The sequence below is a fragment of the Tribolium castaneum genome, chromosome 1 (assembly GCF_031307605.1).
Source record: "Tribolium castaneum strain GA2 chromosome 1, icTriCast1.1, whole genome shotgun sequence".
Taxonomy (NCBI): Eukaryota; Metazoa; Arthropoda; class Insecta; order Coleoptera; family Tenebrionidae; genus Tribolium; species Tribolium castaneum.
This window is the reverse complement of record NC_087394.1, coordinates 15,613,214-15,637,200: the sequence shown is the minus strand read 5'-3', so window position 1 is coordinate 15,637,200 and position 23,987 is coordinate 15,613,214. Positions and strand designations below refer to the sequence as shown.

Sequence of the window (23,987 nt, the reverse complement as noted above, 5' to 3'; positions counted from 1 at the left end):
ACCAAAACAGAATGTGTTTTTCGGTTATTGTTGAATTTCGTCAGAGATTTTTCTTTTTTAACTCATTTTTATAAAGCGACAATTTTTGAGAAATGAAATAAAATTATTATCTAAATGATAATTATCTATAATAAAATTATTTGTCTATCACAGGAATTATTAGGTGTTAATAACCTTGGGCAACGTACTGTCTCTTGGGCCCGCGGGTCACCTTACAATTTCCTTGGTAAATAAATAACTATTACAGTTTTTTAAATAATATAAGAACTAGCGTATTAATATGATCTACTTTTAGTTCCGGTTTATAGAAAGCTCAATTAAAGTTAATTGCGTTGTTAAACGTTAACAACGCGAATAGACCAACCAAACGGCTTCAGTTTGGTCACGTGATCAGCTAACCACGCATTTAATTGCAAACGAAATTAATGACGCTTCTATAAACCGGTCCTTAATGAATTAATCTGTATTTGGTTTACACCAATTTCCCCATAATAATTCAATGTTATTAATATCAACAGTAAGAGTAAAATCAAATTATAAAATTTTAACAAAAAAAGCGCAACAATTAAAAACAAGAGTAATTGTAATAAAAAAAATGTTTTCAAACTTCCTTATGCTCTTATGGTATTGTTAATCTTATTACTTCCATTTGCTTGAGTAACCGCTCGGATTTATCAAAAGCGCATAATTCATGCTTTTTGTCAAACATCAAACACCTTACTCGCGAAAGCTTCGACATTTTAACACAAATAAAAAGTTTTCTAATTAAGGAAATACGAGTGTGACACCACATCTATCGCAGTATTTTTAGATCAATACTAAGGACGTGCTCAAATCTGAGCCAATCAAATGTGCCACCATTTCTAATCAACTTATATTGGAACTACACCCTCATACAAACACGTATAAATTTGCTTTAACGCCTGATGAAGACACTTATTTAGAATCAGTTGCCACTCAATGTCCACATAAATTTTTCACTGCAGTTTGAAACGAGTGTAAACATTTTTCCCTTTTCATCTTCCGGGCTATAAAGTACTAGAGTTTTTAATTACTTATTATTAATTCAGTGTACGGAAGCGCCTTTTCTACCTCACACTTGTTGTCATTAGGGGAACTTGCGATGAAACGCGACCTAGGGTTTCGCTTTACCCATATTTCCACCTAGTCCACAGGTTCTCATAGCTGTGTCAACAGCTGAGCTTCAACAAACAGGAAACTGGGGATATTTTATGGTTTAATGGATGGAATAATGAATGCAGCTCCTTATAACACTGCTTCAATTTTTCACTTATAACTCGTTGTTTATTTAAAATTTGCACTTAAAATTAATGGCTGATTCTATTTATATTCTGCTATTTTGACGTGGCAAGAAAGCGACGTACAATGCAAGTTTACATTTTTCCAATAACTCAAGTTGTCAAAGAAATTGTGTCGCGATAATAGGAAAACACCTAAACAAGCACACATGCATAAATAACAAACCTCAAACTACTGCTTGTCTGCATGTTTTTAAATATTTCATAGGTCTTTTACCAAAGGTAATAAATATGAATGGAATTTCGGTTAATACAACTGCAAATGAAAGATTTATATCGAATCGTAGGTAGTATTAAATTATTACAAAACGTTGAACATTGCCATACGTCATCAGTGTGGTTATTGGTATGGACTATCCGGTCAGCCATTTGACCTCGTTTTCAACCATTGTTATCCTGTTCCTTGTCCTGTAAATAATTTGTCACTATTTTCCAACCTTTCTCAAGTTGACGAGAAAGATGCAAAGTGCGGCTTTTACATTCATCTGTAGAACAAATAATTACAATGTTGGGAAACAAAAAATTTGAACAGTTTTAACCAAAATTTAGTTCATACAGGGTGTTCCGTCTAAACCCCAAATTAAAAGTATTAAAAGTTTTAATAAAGATATTTATTTGAAAGTTGATACTCAGCCATAATTCGTTGAGTTCTGCTCAATGAGAATATTTTCAAGATGGCAGCACTTTCGCTTATACCGGAAGGCGCTATCAACTTTCTTATTTTAAATGGAAAGCAACGTTTTTCAATGCGTTTTTGGATTAGTTGAGTTATTTTAAGGAAATTTTTGTCAGCTTCTCCTATAATTAAATTTAACCGTTTTCAAAACATTTTCGATTTTTTGAAAATTTTTGGATTTGCACCTACCACTTAAAAAATCGGTAACTCTCTTAGTTTTAGAGATATCGAAATCATATTTGCAGAATGAAAAGAGAAAGCTTATATCTGTTCTCCAATGTGTTTAAAATTGGAAAAAAGTTAACAAACCAAAAAATTTAAAGGTCAAGTTTGGACAATTTCAACTACACGGAGGAGAATTTTTTCTGCATCAATCTGTATATTAGCATTCCCTATACCTATCTGTTATAGCTTTTAAGGTATGTTGTTTTTTTGACATTCCTTACTAACTACAGCTATTTTTGATGAGTTTGCCACTTCTGATTACACGACAAATTCTGTTCAAAATTGTGTTATCCAAGTATAAGTATAAGTATAAGTATAAGTATATGTGTAAGATTTTTTTTTAAATAAGATTGATAATTGAAGCGTTTTTCGTTTATTGCAGAAAGGGACTAAGTAACATTTTTGGCTACTTTGAGGTCACTTTACTTTTGTGTGCTCCGATTGCATTAGATAGTCACTTTTCTTTCTCTACCACATACAAATGTTTGTAACTAATATCGTGTTTGATTTCACTGAATATTACTGTTAAAAAAAACACATATACTTTAAAAACCAACCAATTTATTCAAATATATCTTTTAATGTATCGTCAAAACTGGGACGACTGGTCTTTAACGACTTCTGTATCTGTATTTGTGTATTTCACAAAAGTAACTAGAGTAAAAAATAACACTCAGAACACATAAACCTCGTCTATTTTCTTCCACAGAAAGTTCTAAATAAATAAAGCAGCAGGTATTTGTTGGATATATTTCGAGCATCCTTCGGGTATGTCGGGTACAAATAATAATCATACGACAAGTAAACATGTTAACTTTTCTTTATAGAACTTTAATTGAAATACGTACAGTGGTTAAGGAATTACTCTACACCTCAAGTCCACAGGGCAGTTATTAAAACACTTCCAAAAATTTTTAGGCATGATACATATGCACCTAATAAAATGTTAATTAAATCCTTTTTGATTTGCGTTCCCATGTCCATGTGAGAACATAAAACAAATAAATCATTAGACCAAATTCAGTTTATTGCAGAACTTGTAACAGACCAAAATTAAGTTATAACAAGTATTGGTATTTAGACATTGAGTTTACAATAAATAATGTCGTCAGTTATCTTTCAATTAAAGAATAAAAAGGTTTTCTAGGTTTTCTCGAAAACGTAAAAATGTTCTGTAATAAATGATTCAATTGTAAAATAATTATTAATGTCTCTTATTAAAAGTATAAATTACATTACCTATAATTTTTTTGAAATGCATGAATAATTCATAACGGCTAAATTTAAGAGAAAATGCGACGTTGGTGTTTTTACAGTTTTGAAACAGCTAATAGAATTAAATTCTCTACGATTTAATTAAATTAAACTTGTGGCATTTTATTTGAAAACATTGAGTTATGTGTGTTTAAAGTTCTAAAAACTTAACTTTAAACATTTGGTGTTTGTTATTGTTTTTTAGAAATTTGAAAGATCTAGGGTTCCTCTCTCAAGTGAGCTAACAATATTTTCAAATTTTTAAAAATGGCAGAGTTATTGATTCTTGAACTGGAAAGTACAAATCCTAAAAAAATTAAAAAACATAAATACAGGGTGTTTCAAAATAGACGCCCGTGCTATAGAAATTTGATTCAGGGGTCTAATACAAATCGAAAGTTAAGAGTAAAAAAATTTCCAGTTGTTCTTCGTTATCGAGTTATTGATAAAAATGTAAATAATAAACCTTATGCTGTCTTTCCAATTAATTGTGCAACATAATTCATTATAAGAACTGCCAATACTTCTAATGTTGGATTTAGACGAAACAGCCTGTATACTCATTAAATCTAAATGAAGTCAAACTCATCTTGATTTATGACCTTCCTAGTGAGAGTTAAGCTCTTCCTACAAAAACCCGGCTTAAATACTTTCAAAATCACAATTTATGGAATTAAACTATGCTCAGCTTTAACCATTGATCTTTCTTCATGAAAGTTGTTTAAAACAATTAATTTGAAATTTTGAAATACTTTACTAATTAGAGGTTTTGTGTAAAAGCAGCGCGTCTGCAAAGTTTTGTATTGTAGAATCCATTTCTAAAAGCTCACATGCGGTTGCGGGCAAATATCCTTGCGGGTTTTGTCCGGCTGGCTTTTGTCTGGCAACATTTTAATACAGGCAATTGAGCAGATTCCGGCCCCAACACTGTCATCCCTTCTTTATTCTTTCTTTGGACGTGGCAAAGGGAATAGTGCAAGCAATAACAGCAAAATTTAGTAATCCCTGATCGGCTTTTTGTACTGAACAATGGGAGTTATATTTAGTTATCTCTATTGCACTTTAAGGATAAAAAAAATAATAAAAGTTGAATGTCAGACTTGAATCTCAAAGGGGAAATTCAACATTGAAACTGCATCTACTGTGAAGCATAGCTTTCTGAATTTATGCCGTAACAGGAGTAGGTAAAAGGTTATTAGATTTCCCTTATCTTTTGTGCCGAACACATACATGCATCACACCTATCGGTAGTCTGACACTTGCATCAAAGACATATTAAAATAAAAATTTGAAAACATTCTTAGACAGTTTTGTGTCCCACAATAAAAGAAGCACTTTAGATACTTTTCACATTATTTCATTTGATTGAACCAAAATATTTGAAATTAAAACAATGTTAAAATAACGTAAAAACCGTATTTATGTGAGAAATGTATTTTTAACGACTACTTCTCTTACAGCAAATTGATTATATGAAGCACCCTCCAATTAAAAATTGCTTTATCAGATTGTGATTATTTTACGATAAACAAAATACTGTAGTAAAAAATATGTAAAATTTTTTAAACGATAAAATAATCGTAATTTGTTATTTACACATACGTATCGTATCAACTTATTGCAAATAATTTTTTTCAATAAAAAAACTGTTTACTGAAATTAAGTAACACCCACGAGAATTTTTAAGAAAAGTTTCAACCTGGAGAAGATTAATTAAGTGAACCTGCTATTAATAAAAATAATTCAAACGCTTTAATTTAAGGTAAATTTGCTAAATTAATTTGTTACAGAAAAGGTGAAACTTGTTTCTGGTTTTAATTAGAATTTAACAGATTTATCTACAATCACAATCACATTGTTTTCTTCAATGAACAACTAATTATTTCCTTCAGTATTCAGAAAATAATAAAAAAATGACTTGATAAAGATATAACAAATATTTCAATATGGTGCTTGACAAACACACTACATAATTGCATTAGGCGAAAATGTAACAATTCTTAACTATTATTATGAAACAATTTGAATTCTGAAAAATAGTTTGAAACATTGTAATGTCTTCTGGATATCTCCAGAAAATGTTTACAACCCACAAAAAATATTAACAGGTTTTGTTCAGGTATTTATTAAAATACATTGTTTTTGGAAATAAATAATAACTGCTCATGAAGTAAAAATTAATTATACAAGGTGTCTCAAAATTAGCGAATTCCGAGTCCAAAGCACAGTTCTCGTAGAAAATCACTTAAGTAATCCAAATAAAAAAAAATTCCTAATGTAAGATAAAAGTTTCAGTGTTTATTGTTATTTATGGTGTAAATAAGTGTAGAAAATAAAACTGTAAAAAAATTGGTTTTATTTTGGAGTAAAATATTCTTAACTTGTTGTAATTTTCCATTTCATTTTTAGGAAACATTAAAAATTTTAAGATTTTGTTACTCAACAATAAAGCTAATTTTTTGTGTAATTAATAGATAGTGATAATATTGTTTAACCCAAAATAATTAAGAAAAATGAGACTTTTTTTGTTAGCAACACTTTTCTGGTTAGCAACAATTTTTTTCTTCATTTAATTTATTAACATAAATGTTAAGTATACAATTAAAACGAACTCAGAGTCAATATTCTATCGCCTACTACGATTTTCTAAAAATAACAAATTACAAATGGTAAAACTTAATTTTTTCAAATGTAACACCCGATATTTTATTGCATCATTACATGACATTTTTTATAAGATTTTTGGCAATATAAGATTTGTGGGATCAAATTTGTAAAATTTTGTAAGATTTTTGCGAAATAAGTCAATGGTTTTGTGGTTATTAAAATTTAAATTAAATTAAAATCATAATTTTCGTGAAGTGAAGTACAGAAAAGAAGTAAAAAGTAAGTTTTTAGTTTTCACTTACTAGAAAACCATTGCTTTTCTTTACTTGTTAAACAATCTACTATTTTTGAAAATTTTGAGACAACCTGTATAATTTTTCAATTAAGTTTCTAAAGCAAATATAAAGCGTAAATAATAGAAAAATCATCAACGAGTAACTCAACAAGTCTCCTGTGGATATTATAAAAGCCCAATAACTTCGATTTTAAAATTATATAGAATTGTTTAAGGTAAAGAGCACGAGTAACACACAGTGTGTGTGTCATGTCAAGTTTAAGCAACATGTGTTAATATTCCAGCCTGATGAAGATTTAATAAAAAAACGAAACGTCGTAAAAAATAAAATATAAATTTTAATTACTTATTGCCCTTAACAACCAACACATTGTTTCCGATCATATTTTCAAGAACATAAATTTCGCATTACAGGAATTTTAAAAGTAAGAGTTTCACTCATCTCAATAATGAATAACAAAAAATAAAAATAAAATTGTTTTGGTCGACTAGTTTTGTTCTAATTCAAACAATCATCAGAAACTAAAGCAGTATTAATTACATAATTTAAGAGGTTTTAAAATTATTTTTTTCGGCACTCATTTCTCAGTCTTGTCTTGCTATCACTATTAGTGACATGTCCGTTTCAATTTTTTTACAGTGTTTCTTCGTTTATAACGTAAGGCCTAAATAGCAATTTTCGTGAATATAACTTTATTATTTGTTTAAAAATGACGGATTTTTAATCAAATCGATTAAGCAAAGTTTATGTAAATCAAAAATATATAGTTTTCCCAAAAAATCGTTCTGAAATTAAAGTCTCAAATTTTGAGAACCGCTGAACTAGAATTATAAAAATTATCATAAATTTTAATATTACTGACAAAACAACAGAGGTAAATTATCTTCTTGTTCCACTACGTTATTCTTCTGTTTCAATTTGTGTTTTGTTATTAAATTGTACAAAAAAAAAAGATTTTTTTTGCCAGCACCTACCGCACAAGTGAACATATTAGCCACAATTTTCAAAAATTCTAAAACGCCCATGTGCCACTATCTTCATTTTGTTTAGTAAAGAAATTAACTGCAAATAAAGTATCATAAGCCACACAGTGGCTCTCAACAGTTAGTTTAATATTTTTTTCAACAAAGAACGCACTTTTTGGAAAAATGATATAAGGGTTTTTTACTCGTCTGATCATGACAAATTCACATACGAAATATTGCCAAGCCATTCCCTAACACCCTGTATTGTATGCGTCTGTATAATTGTATTGTCAAGAAACAATCATTGTTTCAGCTTTACCAATAAATTAAATGTTAAATATTCATCATATCTTGTTAGTTGTTTTTATATTATCTATGTTTTTATATTGTTATTTAAAATATATTCCGTTTGTGTTTAAATTATATTTTGTATTACATGTAATTATGTACTACAGACATTTTTGCCTCTAGAAAAATAAATTTACTATTGTTATTATTATTATTAACTCTACACCGAGCTCCACACCCTCTAAGGAACGCATCTTCCGAATTTCATATTTCTAAGTCATTAAGTTTTCTGAAATTTTCCAATTTTCTCCGCAATTTTCCTAATTTTTCATTTCGTAAAAACCTTCTTCCAAGTATTGGAAAACTTAACCAAAAAAATGTTTGGCATCGGTAAAGTCGTTCTCAAGTTACGGCGTGCCCAAAGAATTTAGGAATTCATTATAAATATATTAATTAATAACAAATAACAAAGGTGTCTAGGTTTGAGTCACAATTTTTATCGAAGTTTTTATAAACTGCTATAAGTATAACAATACACAGACTGTAAGTCATACTAAAGTTAAGTACCGCCTATACGCATACAAATTTCCACTTTTCGCTAAACTTTTGCAGGTAGTGTAAGAAAATTACCACACTTTTGCAACTACACATTTCAGTTCCTATTAACATTTCACAATCATCTAAAAGAAAGTTTTGAACTTGAAATGTACTTATCTGAACTAAGAATTGCTTGAAACAGTATTCCATCTAATAGGCTAAAATAGCAATCTTGTTAAATTTTTCCGCTACAAGTAAAAAATCCAATTTACCGAACATTGTTTGGAACGATGAGTGAAATAAGAGGCTAACCTCATATTTACGTTTTGCGCAAAAATCCATAACTTGCTTCCAGATGTAGGTTTCCGATTAAATTGCGCTAACTGAACTAGCCTCTTAATGAAATTTCAAAGAAACCTATCCTACGATTTTATCAGATAACAGAGTTATTTACACAGCGACGTGGTATTAAAACTTAAATCTTGAAAAGCAACGTTTTAGTTTAATGGTAAAATATTCAGTTTTAATCCCGTTAAGTGATCATACCAACTAAATTATTCATCAAAGTTTTTCACATTTATGTGATGAGTGTTCGAGCTGGCGATTAATTTTTAATGCCAGCCTTCGTTTCATGTATTAACCGTTAATAATTATGAAATATTATATTCCTTTGTATTTCATCCTCGTCGAAATTTCCTAGATAAATCCATCAAACTTGTCAACGCTACCAACTTTGCATACTAATCTCTGACTAATCCGGAGCTGAACACGGTGATAAAAAATGTAGTTTTAATTACTACACATCCCTAAAATTACAAAACACGATGATGTGAGTTTTTAAAACTTCAAAGTGGAATTTTCGTTTTTTGTGCGCACATTTTTTAACATTCATCTTAATCACACCGTTCGCCTTGCTTCAAAAACAACTCTCAAAGTCCGCCTCTCCCTATAAAGAACTGTTTACTTCAATAAATTTAAATTTTGTGGAAAAACCAATACAGAACGCAAGATATGGAAAAGTTACGCAACTTTTTTCAGGCATAGAAATATTCCAGTTCTTTTATTTTCTTTTAATTAAAGATCCCGCATTGTTATGTTATATGGAAGCAAGTGAAGCATTCGAAACCACGCAGATCAATAAAATTATCCAGTTTTGAAAATAAGTGCCGTCTGGTAGTCATAAATTTAGCCGAGAGGCTTTCAGATAAAATGTTTAATACGTTTCTTGAATATTCATCAATATGGTACTTTTATATACTTTGTTTAAAATTTGAGCAACTCAGGGATAAATTCTCGTGAATTAACTTGAGAGATTACTGATTATGGAAATTTAAACTTGTCAATTATGCAACATCTGCGATGTCAAATTAATTATTATACTTAGCTTCTAACTCTCTGAACATAAATCCTTACCGCCGACGGACGTCTTTAGGAGAAATAAAAAATGAATTAGAGAAGTTTTAATTTGCAAAACGCTACTTAAATTATAATAGTTTTTAATGTTGTTATCAATTACCACCATTTTTCGTTGACTTTAAACGATTGTGATATACTGACAAAAAAGGCGAATGCAAGTTAATGACTTTTTTGTCGGCACAAAGCACAATTATTTAAACACTCGGTTTAGAGAATTTTAACTGAAATTCTTTAGTCTTTAAAAATATTAAAAAAAATAACATACAAGAAATATTAATAGAAGTAAGTACATGCTTTTAAAACAAAGAATGCTTTTACAACTAGGGAATATTTTAGATGAGATGTTATTCAGTTAGTGGGCTTTTATTAATACTATACAGAGTGAATTATGTACCTATGGGTTATTTTTTCTGATTATTCTAAGATGCAATCAAAGACACTAATTTTTACACTCATTACTTGGATAGAGCAATTGATTTTCAAAACATTGTTTGAATCAACATTGTCCTTTTATCCTGAAAATAATAATAGTTGTCAATAAAACTTTTGAAAATCTGTCACGACAAACTTAACTATACTCAAAATAATACAATTTTTGTAAAATAATTTATAAATTTTGTGTACAACCCACTAAAAATAGCAGCATTCTTTGTTCAATAGAAAATAGAAAAAAAGTTATGACCGTTCATGATGTAATAATTAATTAGACAGTTCTTCTAATTAGATTTTTAGAGTAAATATAAGGTATAAATAATAAAAAGAATCATCAACAAATAACTCGACAAGTAGAACGTCCAAATGTCTTCTGTGGAAACCAAAAAAAGCCTTTTTGATTTTAAATAGCATAGAGGAAAAGAAAAATGTTTTCAAAGTAAGAATTACACTCCTAAAAATTAAAGACACCAGGGGATTATTTCATAAAACTTTTTACAAGTGATTTACTTGTCACTTGTAAACTTTCCTACAGTAATATAATGTAAATAATAAACTTCTCACTTGTAAAAATCAACTTGGAATTTTTATGAAACGAGCCCCAGCGGACTGCACTGAAAAAAGTAGCAGTAAATTTACACGACAATTAAAACTCAGAGCCAGTACATTCTAAGAAAATTTACAAGCTAATACCTTCTGTTTTCTTAATGTCACAAAACTAATGTAAAAAACATTTAAAAATTCACAACACAATTGTTGTAAAATCACCCATTTATTTTAAATTTGTACTTTACAACGTAATCTTATTAAAAGATTTTGTAAAATCACAAAACCAACGAACGAAAAGTACTGTAAAGATCACGTCGGTTTGTATGTTTGTTGATTGGAAGCCAACTTGCAACGTGTTTCAAAATAACTAAGGTAATGTTCAAAAATTCAAAACTTAACCTTGATGTGTTTGTAATACAAGACTACAAATTTTGGTAAAAATAAAATGGGTAAATTTTTGCAAAATAAGGTAACTTGTCTATATTTTAGCAATATGTTTATGTGTTTCATCTGGCAGAAAAAAATTCCTGTCAGTATACAAATTTGATATATTTATTTACTCATCGAAATACAGTTGCATCTAAATAACCAGTGGGGACTTTATTTTTAAATGCACATTTTAAGTAAAACTTCAATTAACCCGTAATTCTAGCGATATTAGTTGCAGACTACGTTGTTAAATGATATGATATCATGCATCATACTTTTGTAAGTAATTGTTACCTGTTTTAGTTGACAGATTTTGTTTATATGAACAAAGTCTTGATACTTAAAGCCATCAAATTGGCATTTGGTTTATATTTCAATTTTATTTTGAAATATTTGGAAGCTATTGCCCCAATTCTGGAATTTCTGCAAAGATTTTACTTCAAGCTCCATTTGCATAAATACAGCAAGCACCATAAGTGATCAATAAATTGAAAATATAAATTTAATCAAATCCAACACGAATTACCAAAGTATTAGACTTTTATCAGCACAAACACATACTAAAACATAACATATTATCACTAGCATAGTGTCACATTAAAGTTGCTCATTCATGGTGACAAACCCACCTTACAAACCCTCATTCGTTACCATGTAGAATTGATCAATATGTAATTTTAACTATGTAATATTTAACAACGCCAATGTCAATATACTAGTGTTTTTTATTTCTGTTTGTACATTTACAATTTCTATGGTAAAATCACTTTACAGCAAAGTCGTAAAATTACAAAGTTTTGTAAAAATACATGTAGCATGTAATTTTACGTCACCGTTTTAGGTCACAAAAAAGCATTTCCAATATTGTGATTTTACAGTAAAACTTGTTTAAGTGTAGAAGAAACATTATTAATTTAAGTATTATTGTCAACAATATAATGTGTTTTTAAATTTTATCAACCTTTAAAACCTTTAATTTACAATTACTTCTAACATTATTAAATACAATGTGTTCAAAAATGGTTGTTCATCAAGTCAACTATGACTTCTATCAAGTAGGCATATTACTTGAGAAAGTCCGGGGTCGCGTATTAGTTCAGCCTGCTGTCAAAATTTAAAAATTAAATTTCCTCAAACGTAAACTCTTAGAATCTGTGAATTTGTGACATAAATGGTCTTTAAGACAAAACTGGATTCCAACAATAATTTCAATTGCTTATTTTTTTACATTTGTTCTTGACATTAAGCTTGAGTTCCGCAGACATACGTCCTTTAATTTCTAAACGTAGGTGATAGAAAAACCTTTTGATCGCTGTGTATTTTGCTAATTTACTGCAAAAATGGTGGATGCGCCGGGATACACTTACCACTTGGATACGGCATTTAATTTTGAAACTATTCAATAAATCCAGAATGTTTTTTTTATTTTAAAAATAATATTAGTTAATAATAAAACTTTAGCAAATCACTGAAAACAAACTTTGACAATACTCAGAACAATGCAAAGGTGAATTAATTTTAATTTTTTTATCGATTACGGATCTGCTTAGCTAGAATCAGTATATTATTTTAGTATTATTGGTTGTATGTACAAAAAAATTCAAAAATAACCCATAATTGATTCAACCTGTACAATAATTAACTATTGTCGATTCAAATTTAATTAGGTTTGTTTTATGTTATGGTATCAAAAATTATTTTTTTAAAGAAAGAGCAAATTAACCCCTATTCAGAGGCCTCAAATAAAAATTCTGATTAAATTTTCTTGTTGTTACAAAGATAAATATTTTACGACTATTGTGGAACGATCGTCCTTTGTTTTGGCAGACCCTTGTTGCCTTTAAATCCCTGATTCGTCTGATATTTTCGCAAGATCGAAACGGTTTGAGTTTGTTTTCGGGTGTGATTTTATTGTCCAATTTTTTCTGCAAAATTTGCTTATTAATTAAAAGCTTCCTAAAACGTCAAGGAAGCGTTTATCTGCGTCCTTTATTTGATTCTTGAAATTAATAATACAGTTCAGTTTACGAAGTGAAACAGTTTGTATCCCCAAATAATTAATTTCGTCGATAAGACTACAAGGGGAATTACTCACAATCAATGCGTTAGAATCGTCGCATTGTTTTTGAAGTGTTAAGTTATAACAAGAAAAGACTTTTAATCAGCGGTGTCAGATTTATCGCACAATAACACTATTGTCCTAATTCTAAACGTAATCTGTAGTGGCGTCATTGAGGCGTCCAAATTGAGACAATTTTAGTATCGCTTCAACATCTCTGATAACTATGATATAATGTCATTGTTTATTACAAGTTATTACCTTTCACCGTAAAAGAGATAACAACTCATGTTTAACACTTGTATACACACCATTTGTTTGGCGCAGACAAGATAGCAGATTTATTTCTTTTAAAACATGACGCTGCATTCACAACTAGATTTGTCGTTTTATTTTTCATAGGTGCTAACTTACAAGTTTTAACATTCTGTCGTCGTTCATACTTCAAAGCACACAAGTTTGATGAATAAATGTATTAAATCAAGTTCCTAAAGACCATTTACTTTAATGCTGACATAGGTATGCTGGCGAATATGCCGGTGATAAAATCCCAAATTATAAATTAGAGCATGGAAATTTTTGAATTTGCATAAAATATTTCTGTACATTCATGCTCCAGTGGCAATTTTGTCCAAACTAATTTAAAGTTGAACTTATTTTCCGACTTATTTTCGTTTTTCAGGAATAACATTTTCTACTGTTTTTTAATTCAAGTTAAAGAAATAAACGTAAAACAAAAAAAACTTATTTAATAAAAAAAGACGAAGAATAATTGTTAAAAGAGAAAACAAAAACTAAAAAAAATGGTGTCTGAATCGTCGACGGATAATTAAGAAAAAATAAAAAAGACGGAGAGTTACAAGAAAATATATCGTACCTCAAACGACACTAGAATTTTTTTTTAGATTTTTTTTAAATCTACAAATTTTTAATTTTTTGCTTATCTTAAAAACAATATTGCTTTTACAAGCATATAAAATCTACCAGGTACTCAAAAACTGGCGCACCAACTCAATGATCCGTGGTTGAGAAACATCTGTAGACAGAGGTGTGAAAAATCTTGAAAAAATTCGTAATGCAATATTTTAAAAAATCTGGAGCTACAAACTTATTTTGTTAACTTCTTTAGTTTTCATTATTTTTTTAATGTTTTTATGTTTCACACTAAGTAATTGTTCCATAACAAAATGATGAATATTTTTAACGATCAGGCTTTAGCAGTTTTTTTGAATTGAATAGTTATTAATAATACAAGTAAGAAAACACAAGCTTTTAAAATTCGAAGACTGTCGGATATGCAACGAGCGTCAGCGGGAACTTTAAGCGTTTTCGCATGAGTGTTATTCAAAAAATTTTTTGTTGGAATAAAATGTGTTTTAAATTAAATTATTATTTTTGTAAATTTATTTTAAATTTTAATTTAAACGTGTTTTAAGTGAAATTAAAATCACGTTGCTATGGAAAGTGTGTTTTTATATTAAATTTAAAACACGTTGCTATGGGAAGCGTGCTTATAGTATACAGAGTGTATCAAAAATACGTGTCTTAATTTTAACATGTAACAGGACTCAACAAATCAAACATTTTTTCTGTATGTAATTTTTCAATAAAAATTTTACTTAAAATATAAAAAAATTAAGGCACGTATTTCTGGTAAACTGCATATATACTGCTTATATACTATATATACGCATTTTAAAATAGTGTTTATAATCTAAGAATTAAATACTAAAAAGGAAGCTTAAAATGTTACCAACAAAAAAATAAAATTCATCTAAAAGTTACAACTTTTAGATGCGCCAACACTGGTAATTATTTCCTAGGAAACCGCTTCAAAAATAATTAATTTTTATTGTTGATTAAATTCGAAAAAAAATTAATTAAACGCCCTCTGCTGACGACATATCGTACTTGCCGAAAACAGTAACGAAATTTTCGTAATTCCTCATTTAATGAATAATTTAGCAATTCTGTGCGTATACAGTTATATTCTTACATTAGAGAGAGTCAGTTTAAAAATATGTGGTAGTAAATACTAGTGTTGCCTCTGATTGTGCGGTTTTTCATGATTATAAAGTGTTTTTTGTTGGAATTTGAAAATGGATAAAAATAGAAAAAATTTAATTTTTGGTTAGAAAGTGTTATTAAAACAATTGGGTAACAAAAGACTAAAAGTATTGGATCACAGCGAATAGCAAGCACATGTTGGACTCAAAGAAAAACAGTAAATTATTATAAAGTGTGCGAAATTAAGGTTAGAATATTCCCACTGAGAAAAAAAATCATGAAATACTTCGGTAAATCCACAAAAACCTGAATTAAAATTAACAACTACTGATACAATTAAGCTTAAATTGTTCTAAAAAGTAGGTTTTTCAATGTCTTCTTAATAATTTTACAATAAGTAAGTTAACAAACAGTCATCCGTTATTCGTATTTTTCTCGTCATTTTCCCTATTCACAAGTAACTTTAATACCAAGATTTTTTTTACCATTATATGTAAGCATTTCTTCACTGCACACCACAGTGTTGGTGCGCCAGTTTTTGAACACCCAGTATGTAAGCATTTCTCTACCACACTCCACTGAGTTGGCACACCGGTTTTTGAGCGCCCAGTATAAATGGTGGATGCGCAGGGTATATTTTTTTTTTAAATTTATCGTATAAACTAAAATTTTTGAAATATTAGTAATTTTTTTTTATATAAAATGCAAATAAAAAAGTTTACTTTAGAAAACCCTTTTAATATGGCAATAAATTACAATTAATGTTCCCACACACTTCCTTCCATTTAGAATCATTTAAACTTTTAAAACATTAAAAAATAAAGCTGTTTTTAGCGTAATGCTGCAGGTTAGTATGTAGCTTAAGTCGAGTTTTATCAAAGACAATCATATTTTACCTGAACTAGTTCGAATTAATTGAGAAGCTTTCAGCAAAACACCGTTTCCTGCAAATGACCACCGTAAATTCTAGTTTAAGTAGTTAAAGCCTAATTAGTCTAATTACCCTTCCACTTTTATTTGACACTTCTCGATAACACTCTTTGTTCTTAAGTGGAAAACAAAACCGATTTATCTCTCTCTCTGACTGTGTCCTTGTTGTAACGCCAGTAAGTCGAATATACAGCACAAATAATAACGACATTTTCATTGCAATTGACTGAAACTTGTTATGGGTAGAAGAGGGAACCTCAGAGTGAGAGACTAATCTAACTCCAACTATTACATTCACATTTTAACAAGAGTGCCAAACTTAAACTGTACGTTGCACATTTTGATTAACCGAATTTGCATTTGCAACAAGCCAAAACTCATGTTACATTCAAAATTTATTATTGACCTGGTACTTATTGTTCCGCAGTTTGTAAAATAATTTCCCCGTTCAACAAGTTTGAATGGAAGTTAATAGAAGTGTTTTTTGCCTACTTGCTGGAACCCGGAACACACTTTAAATATTATTTTCCCTAAGTTGAGAAAATTTCTGTGTACATAATTATGAACGCCATGCACAATTTGTTAATTAGTGACGCCAACTTTTGTTACGTTTTTTCCATACTCTGCAATTAGCAAAGTTTCATTACAATTTTATTAAGATTGCGACAGTTTTGGCAAATTAGACAAAATTAAGGGAAAAATTAAATTCAAGGTTTAATTAACGTTTTCGTACGTTTTGTATGTAAACGATATTGAGAGGTAGAACAAAATTCAAGATATTATAAAATTTTGCACATTAATAGAAATTTTTTTAATCAATTACCTCTATTTGTTCATTTTTGCATCACAATTTTTTTAATAAAAAATTTAAACAAATTGGCTCTTTTACATAAAATATTTTTTCCAAATTTAACTCACCTTTTATGTATCCTCCTTTCAATGGCCAAAATCATTTTTAAAATTCTTTTAATAAAATCAAAAATTAGAAGGTTATGAATGTGTATAAAGAGTAATTAATGGGTTAAATCCTAATAACCGATAAATTGTAAATGCAAAATGCAAGAAAATAACTCAACCACAAAACATGGAAGCTTTATTAACAAAACTAATGAAAAATAATTTATTATGCAGAATTCTGCTTCGTACAAAGAAAATTATACAAAAAAATAGGAGGACGCGTATTATACAATGTATTTTTAAATTATTCTCATCTAGTTAATTTTGAAATTGGTTTACATGTAAAAAAACTTGTGCCACTCTGCTCAATTCAATTCTCTGTCAATAAATGTCAAAACAGTCAGTTGTGAAATTCAGAAATTGTCAATTGATTAATTTAAAAAATTTCGTCAAAATGCAACTAAATTGTTACACTATGCAAGAAAACTTTTATATTGTCGAAGCTTATTTCCGAATTGGAGACTTACTAAATGAAGAATGGTAATATTCGGTGACTTAATACCTGTCGTTAACTCTAAAAAGCCACATTTATGATTTTACATGGGAAATTCACAGACGACCAGATGAGAATCATTTAAAAACACATTGTATTTATGACTTAAAGTTCAGAACATCTCATATGAATCGGAAACAAACTTATTGACTTTTCAGTTCAAAATAAATCTTCTTTTCAAGCTACATACTTGCTATCGACAAAATACAGTAAAACCTCTCAACAACTCAACAACATCTGTCACTTTGACGGCATTCATAATTTAAGTTAAGCGGCAAATTACGTTCAAATTTCAAAAGTGACTTGATAAACAATCATTTTTGAACACATTGTAGATTTCTCATTGAAAGTATAAATTACATTAGCTATTATTTACTTAAAGTGCATGAATAATTTTTAACAGCTAATTTTGAGAGAAAATGCGACGTTGGCGTTTTTATAGTTTTGAAACAGCTAGTAGATAGCTTTTATAACGTCACATACACTAAAAACGTATTTTTAAAAAATCACTCCCTGATAGAGTTAAATAGAGTGTTAAAATTTGAATAAAAAGTCATTTTTGAGGCTATATTTTTGAAAATTAGTACTTGAGCTTTCGGTTAAAAATGAAGAGATGGATTGATTTCATGTTATTTTTTTTTTAATTTCAGCCCCAAGAGAGTTGAAATCCGTCATTTTGTGGTCTTTCGGTTAAAAATAAAAAACTCGTGTTTTAGGTTTGTTGAAAATTCCACTCTCAAGAAGGTAAACGTAAAACTACTTCATTGTTGAAGTTATTATAAATAATTGATATTTAAATATTTGGTCACAAAAGAAAAGTGTATTACAGAACTTTTAGCAAACCCATCCCCAAAACTGCAAAAATCCGTCATTTTTGAAGTTACATGAGAATTAGTATTTGAACTTTCGGTTATAAATAAAGAAACGTATGTTAGGATTATTGAAAATTACATCCACAAGGGGGTTAAACAGGAAATGAAAGTTTGTTTTATAAAAACGAATTCGTATTGGGTCACCGTTTTAAGGTTCACAATGAAATAATGTGTTCCTACTTTTTGTTACCAAGTTCTGTTTGTTTTCCGCGTTTCAAAATGGTTTTGAACCTGCGTGTAAATCCGCGGACAACTGCTAGTATATTTACATTTAAGAATAATTTTCTGTTAAAAACAGAGTGAATGCACGAATATCAAAAATTCATTCAAAATTGAGTCCTTTTCCACTTTGGCAAATACAAACAATATTTTTTTAATGTTACGTGTAAACAGTACAGCTTCTCTATTTTCCTCAGTTGCCTTTTTTAAATTATACCCAGAATTTTTAAAATAAAATTGTTTCCATATCTCATCTTTCACCTCAGAAGCATTATTGATTATAAAAAGTCGTACACTTTACATAAAAAAAGTAGACATATAGTACGAAGAGCAGAAATAATGAATAATAATAAACTACGAATTTCTAGAAACATTAAATTTTGTAGAAACTGCAAATAATGTTGAAACGTCAAGATCATTCGTTTAAACAATTGTTGCAAAATTTTTTACATAAAGGGTTATCTTGTGGTCTATAATTCTAAAATTCTTTTGACAAAACAGAACAACTAAAAAATACTAAGTATTTTCCGTGTACAGCGTACTGCATTTTGGATGTCCGAATAGAGGATCTCCGAAACTAAAAAGTTTAGAGAAAAATGAATGATACATTCTCGGATCCGTTTTTTGAGAAAATAATTTTGGTCCAAACCGCATTCCGCTATCGTCTTTTGTTTTCGACTTGTAAACAAAAGTTGACATTTTAGTGGAATCCTAAAAAATTCATATCGTCCTTATTATAAAGATACACATTTGAAACAAAGACATTATACAGGCACTTTTTTAAAGATAATTTAATAATTTAATTTACTAGTGTTATCAGCGATTTCTTGAACCCTTCGTTTAGCTGTAACAGCATAAAGTAATATTTTTTAATAGGAATCATAGGCGGCTGTGATATTGTTGAAAAACTTATTTTTTTCTGATTTGATATGTCTATTTGTGTAATACACCATTTTTAAAGATTAAAAAAACGTAACATTTTGCTTTTTCTGTATAGTAGGCGACGAAAAAATTTAAAATTTTTATTTAAAACTATGAAAAATATATTACCCAACAACTATTTATAATTTAATGAATTTTTAAACTCTAATTTATTCAAAAACGGCATAATAAATTGTTATTAGGTCAAATGTTTTGCGATTAATAAAAATTATTTGTTCTTAGATTAAAATGGCAAGCTAAAATTGCCATTCTATTTTCTAACTAAACATGAAACATCGGGAAAATAAAAATCTTATTAATTGTATGATTACCTGTCAAGAATATTTTATTTTACAAAAAATGTTAATTACAAATGTCATTGCACTTCACTAAATCATAAAAAAGTGTCATCAAATGGTAGTGACACATCTGGATTAATTTTCTGTGCATTTTTTATGTAATTAAAATCTGCGACGCTCGTATATTTGTTCAATTGAAAATAACTTTAACACAGCTTATTTTGGTAATTTTACATTTTTTTCTTTAATAACCGTTCGCAAAATTTCTAGATTATTCACACCTGTTATATAAAATAATTTTTCCATGGCCAACTACATTAAAATATTTTAAATATATGTATTTTTCAACAAAAGTATCATCAAACTGTATTTATATTGTTTTCAGTTTAGAAAAAATATGCTTTTCGAAATTTCATAGCCAACTATGATTCCTATTTAAAAACATAAAACTTTATATTATTGCAGCCAAACGAAAGGTTAAAAAAATCGCTAATAATAATAATAATGTCTTTGTTTTAAACGTATATCTTTTAAAATAAGGAAGATATGAATTTTTTAATATTTCACTAAAATGTCAACTTTTGTTTATAAGTCGAAAACAAAAGACGATAACGGGATGCGGTTTTGACCGAAATTATTTTCAAAAAACGGACCTGAGAATGTGTCACTCGTTTTTCTCTAAACCTTTTAGATTCGGTGATCGTCTATTTGAACATCAAAAATGCAGCACTCTGTACACTACGTTTTCAATTTTGCCAACTAAGTAAAGTTTGATCAATTGTTTGTAGTTTATGGCTATAAATAAAGTTGAGAACATTGAAAAACATAAAAGCGAAATTCATACAAGTTACTTTAATCCCCTTTATTAATCTTAAGCTTTTACAACTTTTTCAATAATTACTTTTTCTTATAAGCGTTTCTGTATTTTATTTTATTGTTACTTTTAAAAAATAATGTTACGGTTATTATTATCCCTTTACACAATAAAGTACTTGTTCTTTTATTACGCGTGCTTCAACTTTAAAATAATTAAGTTCAATAGCCATTTATAAAATATGTAATTGTTTCAAAACTTTTGGCTCCGTTGATGTATATCGGAAAAGAACTGAAAGTAGCAATATCTAAACGAAGTTCCGCCGTCAGATATCATAACAAACATAAAGATTGATTGATTAATTAAGTAGTGAACGACCCCAAACAAACTCCAGCCATCGAATTACCTGTTGGACTAGGGGTGAGTTCTTTCATCACGATGTGAACCTTGATATCGTGGTGCTTGAAAAGCCGTAATTTCCTCTGCAAGTTGTACTTGGCCGAAGTGACAGCCTTGGTGTACTCCCTCACCCCGAAGGACTTGGACGGCAGCACCATCCCCACATTGAGAGGCGTATGCTGGTGGTTGGAAGTGGCCGTAGCGGTCGGTTGGCTGACTTGGTCGCCTTCCGGCATCATCGTGGTGGTGATCCGAACGCCTCTGGTGCTGCCGCCGACCCTAATTCCGTTGCCTCTCGACGAAGAGGAGTTTTTGCCGGCGCCGGAGCCGACCCTCAGCCCGCCGCCCCTTTGGACTTCTCGCCAAGCGGGCCCGCCACTGACCACCACCACAATCAGCACATTCAGCAGGAAGACCACCACATTCATATTGAGTATTTTGCCAAACATGAAAATTGTTTTTGGTGACGGAACGCTGCGAGGGGAATTTTATTTATTTACATTTGCACAACAATTTTGTTTCGAAGGGGAAACGCGCGTAGAGAGCGATTTTCTATCGGGCGATGTTCGGAACATTTACGAAAGAAAAAGGGAGTGACGGCTTTCTGATGGAAAAGAGCAACACCACTCCGATAAGGTCCGTTGGAAACTGAGGATGTACGACGCTTGCAATGCGGAATAACAACGCCCACCCCTTCTTAGCCTTGCGCACAAAGGCCCTTTCGGGCCAAAATTTTATATTTTATTGATATAAGACAAGATTTTTTTTTATATCTAGACACTCCAGTAAAAGCAGCAGCGAGATCTCGAGAGAACCTTTAAGGTAAATAAAATTAAAACACTTGTTAAATCTTCCGATAATTTATTTTGCATGTTTACCTAAACCAACACTAAAAACAAAACATCAAAGATTTCTTAATTGAAAAAGTAACTAACACATCCAACAAACATTGTTTGCCAAACTGTAAGTTTCATTAGCCTGTATACAAAAACTTTACACTATAAACTTAAAGTATCGTATGTTAGCCTCAAGTTTGTTAACAAAGTTGTATTGTAATTAACCGGAAAATAAGCAGTTCATACTGATCCCTAAGTATTACAGTAATCGGATACTATCCTTAAAATTACTTTGAAAGAAGTCTACGAGAGTAAAATTTTCATATGGTCCTAATTAGTAATATACAGAGTGGGCCTTTTAACTGAAATAAAATTCGCACATTGGATTTTTGTGCAAAATGCTGAAACAGGTCAGTTTTTGTTATTCCTTGTCTACATTTGGCGCATATCGTTTTCGTTTATCTGCTCTCCATTTCACAAGCAATATAAGTAATATAACGCATTATTGTTGTTTCTTGATTACTTCCAAAACCGTGACAAAAACAATATTTATTGCAATAAATGTTGAAATAAGGTCCATTCCTTTCCTGGTAAATTGCAAAGCGACAGTATTATGCATTTCTAATTTCATACCTAACACGTTCCTTAAAAAACAACTTTGTCTTAAATGATAGTTCTGACAACGCTTATTACAGTGTACACTGTACAACTGTACACCGTTCATGATTGTTTCAAATTCGGACTTTCTATGACAATCTGACATTTTATTTGGCAGCACTGTGAGTTCTCATCAAAAATCTATTTAAAAGCTTTTATTTAACTTGCTTTGTTGTCTGTCTGTCTGTTTTATATTTTTGGACCCAAATATGAAAAGGTTCCCGTTGTCCCAATGAATTGAAATTTTGCATACTTACTTAATCTGCGTGACAATGCAATCCTATGTGGTTAAATATCCCCTAAAGAGGTTAAATGGGGTTTTGAAATTTTAGGTTTGGTTTACAAATGGGTTTTCAATGTGTACATACCGTAACATATACCAACATACCGTCACAATCTATCACAGTCGCTACATGACGAAAAAATCGACCTTGCTATATGTTGGTCATTGGGAAATATATTAATACCTAATCATTTTCATTACGTTTCATTACAAACAAATTTCGCTATTTTTTTAAATTCATTTATATTGGACGATAGAGTATAGACACAGAAAAGAAGTTAGGATGTGCTTTCAATGTTAACAACTGTTTTCTATCACATACCACTAAACAAGTTTGCACAAATCTGTAAAATAATGGTGTTATAATAATACGGAGAAACTAAATCTCAGAGAAAAAGACATTTAGAGTAAGTAAAGACTAAAAAGCAAAACATGGAAAAATTAAAAACTTTTTTTTAGGAAAAAGCTTTTATTTAAAAGATGCACTAAAACGTAAAAAACAATGTTTTTCTGTTAAAGGAGAATATTTTTGCTTACAAATTAAGATTTAAAAATTTATAGAATCTTTGGGAACGGTCATAAGTCATTACATTACGGCATTACGGAATTACTATCTTAAATTGAACACAGTTCCCAAAACTTTTATAAATTGTAAAATCCTAATTTGTAAGAAAAAATATTCTTCTCTGATAGAAAAACATTATTTTTCACATTGCTTTATTCTTTAAATGAATTATTAAATAAGTAACTTATTGTTAGTCTACTTTCTTGTATTCTTCACACATTTTTTTGATACACGCTATCTTATCAACAGAAATTACTTACGCCATTTTAAATTAAGTGACAACAAAACGAAACTTTTAAAGAAAACGTCATAAAGAAAGCACCTGACAGGACCTGAAGCCAACCTAACGAAGATATATTTAGTCTTCCTGTGTGTTTAAAACAACCGTGAACGAAGAACGAATTATAGTGAGAACCGCTTTTTTAAGATATTTGCTTTCTTACTTAAGTTATTTTGATTTAAAATTGGCATTATGACGTTATAATCGCCTTTCGAGCAATTGTTCCCATTTTAAGAACAAATACATATTATATATAATATAATATAAGTGGCATTGATAGAGTTTATCGAAATTTAACAAAATTTGTCAAATGTTAATAAAAAAAATATTTTGTGGAAGGTGAAAAATATTTAAAAAACTGATTGAGAAAGTTGTGATGTCACGATTTCTTTCGATTATCTCA

General features: G+C 29.6%; 1 protein-coding gene across 2 annotated transcripts in view; it reads right to left on the bottom strand.

The window, feature by feature from the left end:
- Window positions 1–21,599, bottom strand: part of Nmdar2 (NMDA receptor 2) — a 186,540-nt gene extending 164,941 nt beyond the window's left edge. For both annotated transcript variants that reach the window (XM_015978316.2, XM_008193054.3), the window contains exon 1: window positions 20,971–21,599. In XM_015978316.2, the coding sequence (XP_015833802.1) occupies window positions 20,971–21,412 (442 nt within the window). In that variant the 5' untranslated portion in view covers window positions 21,413–21,599. The remainder of the gene's footprint in view (window positions 1–20,970) is intronic.
- Window positions 21,600–23,987: the final 2,388 nt, after the last annotated feature.